Here is a 3692-nt window from a genome sequence, read left to right as displayed (position 1 = left end):
AGGGTCTTTATCAATCTCTAGGCCTGGGTAGTTATCCAAAAAGGGCACCCACACAACCCAATCAAACCTTTTGTTTGATCCACTTGAATTGTACCTGTAATCCATGTTAAACAGTGAAAGCCAAGAAAGCCACTAAGGGTGAAGATCAGTACTGAATGAGAAGTCATGTTAGAGTTTTTGTCATCTACTATGACATGTCTACAGTGCGTTGCTAGTTGTTTATGTGTTAACAGCTTACAATGCTGCTAACAGGTGATTGGTTAGTTAGGTTAGTGGAGTTAGTTTTGTTAATTAGAATTTTTGTTAAGCACAATAACTATTACCTCACTCACTCATGACGTAGCTTCATATAAATTGTTGGGAAATTTAGACCTGTTGATTTTAATCAATTACCTGAATTTATTAATTAAGTCAATTATGCTAAAGTCCAAGTTAATCAATGATGGACGCAACCACATCACGAAAACTAAAATGCAATGAAAAATAAATTTTGACACAAAAATGTAGTCACGATGGAAAATCCTTGCAAAAAAAAAAAAAAAAAAAAAAAAAAAAAAAAAAAAAACCCAACAAATGGTTTGAAGCTTAATAATTCACAATAGTAGAATGGATGTACAACAGTACAATATATCTACTGACAGTAAGATTTACTCACGTGACTATATGCAGCTTCAACTCAATTGGACTCTTCTACTTTCACGAATCTCTTCAGTGCACAAATATCCAATCTGTGTTTGACATATCACAACTCTTTGATGTGACAATTTTGGTGCAATTGTCTTCACATGAACACTCTAGATCTTCAATGTAGACTGAAAATACAGCTTAATACAAAACCCTTGACACACAAAAGTCATAGCAGCTTCTCCAACTTTCACATTATTTTCTCTTATATTATAATGACTTAGAGAATTTTCGTACACTATGGATCCCCAGTGCACAGATTCTTAAGTCACTAGGTCATCATGGGCTGCAGAAAGAAACATGTAAAATTAAATATCAACCGGTCGATTGGAGTCAAGGGCCTCAAGGCAACTAAACCTTTTCTTCTTGAGTTGTTTTCTTGTGTTTTCAACGTAAAACTTCAACCGCTCTCTAGACACTAAAATATTACAACTCAGTGTCATCTCAATTAACCTAATCTTTAAATTCATAAAAACTAAATATAAACCACGAAACTAACCGTTTTCATTTGCCTCAAAATAAAGAGTAGTCGAGCTAAAAAGGGTCAATCCTAACAACCTTATATATCCACCATATATATCAAGGTCCAGTAGAGCTAGATCGACTTGGGTCCCTATTCCACCATACAAACAATTGATCAATTGTACACATACCATATAATTAACGGAGGCTATTCATTGAGGCGTGGAAAAGAAATTTACTCAAAAACAAAAAAAAAAGTGAATTAGTGTTACATTACAATTCCATATCCGCACTGAGCAACACAACACAGCTACATTTATTTTTGACCTCTTTTAAGCAGAAAAAACCGCCTCTACGATGGCATGCTTCTTCTTAGGGTACCCCATGCCTATTAGGTGATTGGTATACACCCTCCCATCCTTCACAGTCGCGACTGTGGCGAATCGATGCTTAGGCCTAGAGAATGTTGCCACAGCAGAAGCTGTCTCCCAACCAACAGAGCTGTCCACTAATCTTGCAGAAGGGTTCCCTGCTGCAACTACAAGCTTGGTTGGAGAGACTAATTCCAAACCATCCCTAAATAACAGTGATCCTCCAACTATCTTAATGAACTCAACTTCCTCTCCCTTTACCATATCAATTTTAAACAAATTGCCACTAGATGGATGAATTACGATCAGAAAACCATCAGGATGGTAAACAATTCCATTGAGTCCAATGATGTTTTTATACCATTCTTTTGGAACGAAGAGTCTACTTTTAATAATGGATCGGAAGTTGCCATCAACCCCAATCTTCCAGAGTTTATTACCTCTTGTATCAGTGACATATGCATTACTATCTGCATCAATGGCTATATCATTCGCAAAAGATTTCTCGTCACCTACACCCATTCAAAGATTGGAGCTTATGAGAAAAATAATTATGATACAATTTACAGATATCACTGCTTTGAACATCAATCAAACTGCCCGAACATCCTGATTCCTGAGGAGTGAGGAGTATCGCATCCCACTATCATCCTAAGCACACATTATTTAATAGTGTTATACTTTCATGCAAATGGCACGTTCCTACGACTTTCTATGTATAACTCAACCGTGGATTGGTATCACAAATTTAGAGGAACCAAAATTGGCTGAACGGTTTGCTTTCGTCGCCTGGAGTATTTGGAATAAAAGAAATGCTACAAGAATGCAAGCATCTTCACTTCCTTTTAATCAGTTGTACCAGGACATGCGGATAGATTAAATGAATTCCAGCTAGCACAAGAGCCACCCATACACGGAGCTACCCTTTGACCAGGGGGGCCATGGCCCCCCCTGGATTTTGGGGAAATTTTTTTTCTATAGGCATAGGTATATTTAATGTTAATGTTCAATTAGCCCAAAAAACAAAATAATCTCAAAGCTATGTTATGACCAGGGCCCTCACAACACCCCATATATATATATATATATATATATATATATATATATATATATATATATATATTTTATTTGCTATTTCATATAAGAATATAAACTTAGAGATGAAGATGAGAGAAATAAATTTCTCATTGAATGAATAAGGAAATTGTAGCTCTGCTTATATATACAAGGAACAGAGTACATGAATGAAACAAAATAAAAGCAATTAAAAACAAGCTTTTTAATTCTAACACAAATCAAGTTCTGCACTTTTTGGATTCTCAATATCAAAATTAGCCTAAATTCTTTCTCTTAATGACCAAAATATTGCAATTTATATATATATATATATATATATATATATATATATATATATATATATATATATTTTATAAAAAAAAGTCCAAACTTTGCCCCCTCAAACCTTCGGCTCTAGCTCCGTCCCTGCCCGAGTTCATGACCCCAAGAGCATGGTACCCGCCCCAAAGTTCACAGCATAAAGTAAATTATGATGGAGCCCTGTTCAAAGAAATTTGGCAGGCTGGAATTGGAGTAGTGATTAGAGACGCTGAAGGAAGGGTCCGTGGAGCACTCTCAGACAGAACAGTGCTGCCTAGAGCTGTGGAAGAGGTCGAGGCCATTGCATGCAGAACAGCCGTGAGGTTTGCTCTAGAGCTTGGACTAGAAGAAGTGGTGTTTGAAGGGGACTCTGAAACAATCACAACTGCTATCAACTCGACATCTCCATGTTTCAGCTCGTTTGGCCACATTCTGGATGATGTTAAAGATGTGGCTTTGAATTTTGCATCAGCAACTTTTGTTCATGTAAAAAGACAAGGGAATGCCGTGGCTGATAAATGGCTAAGGCATCTAAATGTATACCTTGTCCCCACTTTTGGTCAAATGACATCCCTAGTGATGTGCAACAGCTTGTAATTCATGACAGCATTCCTTGAGCAATAAAAAGTAATTGGCTTGATTCTCAAAAAAAAAAAGTATAACTCAGCCCTTAACCATTATTGCATTGGCAAAGTTATTGAAAATGTCTCCTCCTGCTGTCTACAAAAAGGGTGAAATTTTTTGACACCACAGCGATATATGATCATATTTGTTGGACATATGTGTCCATATTGCCTC

At 36.5% G+C, this 3692-nt stretch overlaps 1 protein-coding gene across 1 annotated transcript; it reads left to right on the top strand.

Annotated features, from left to right (window-relative positions):
- Positions 1-3011: 3011 nt before the first annotated feature.
- On the top strand, positions 3012-3491 carry LOC142612144 (uncharacterized). The gene has a single exon (XM_075784264.1). It carries the CDS (start codon positions 3012-3014, stop codon positions 3489-3491), a length of 480 nt encoding a protein of 159 aa, XP_075640379.1.
- The last annotated feature ends 201 nt before the right edge of the window (positions 3492-3692 follow it).

This window comes from Castanea sativa, chromosome 10, assembly GCF_040712315.1.
Source record: "Castanea sativa cultivar Marrone di Chiusa Pesio chromosome 10, ASM4071231v1".
Taxonomy (NCBI): Eukaryota; Viridiplantae; Streptophyta; class Magnoliopsida; order Fagales; family Fagaceae; genus Castanea; species Castanea sativa.
This window is presented reverse-complemented; position numbering and strand designations above follow the sequence as displayed.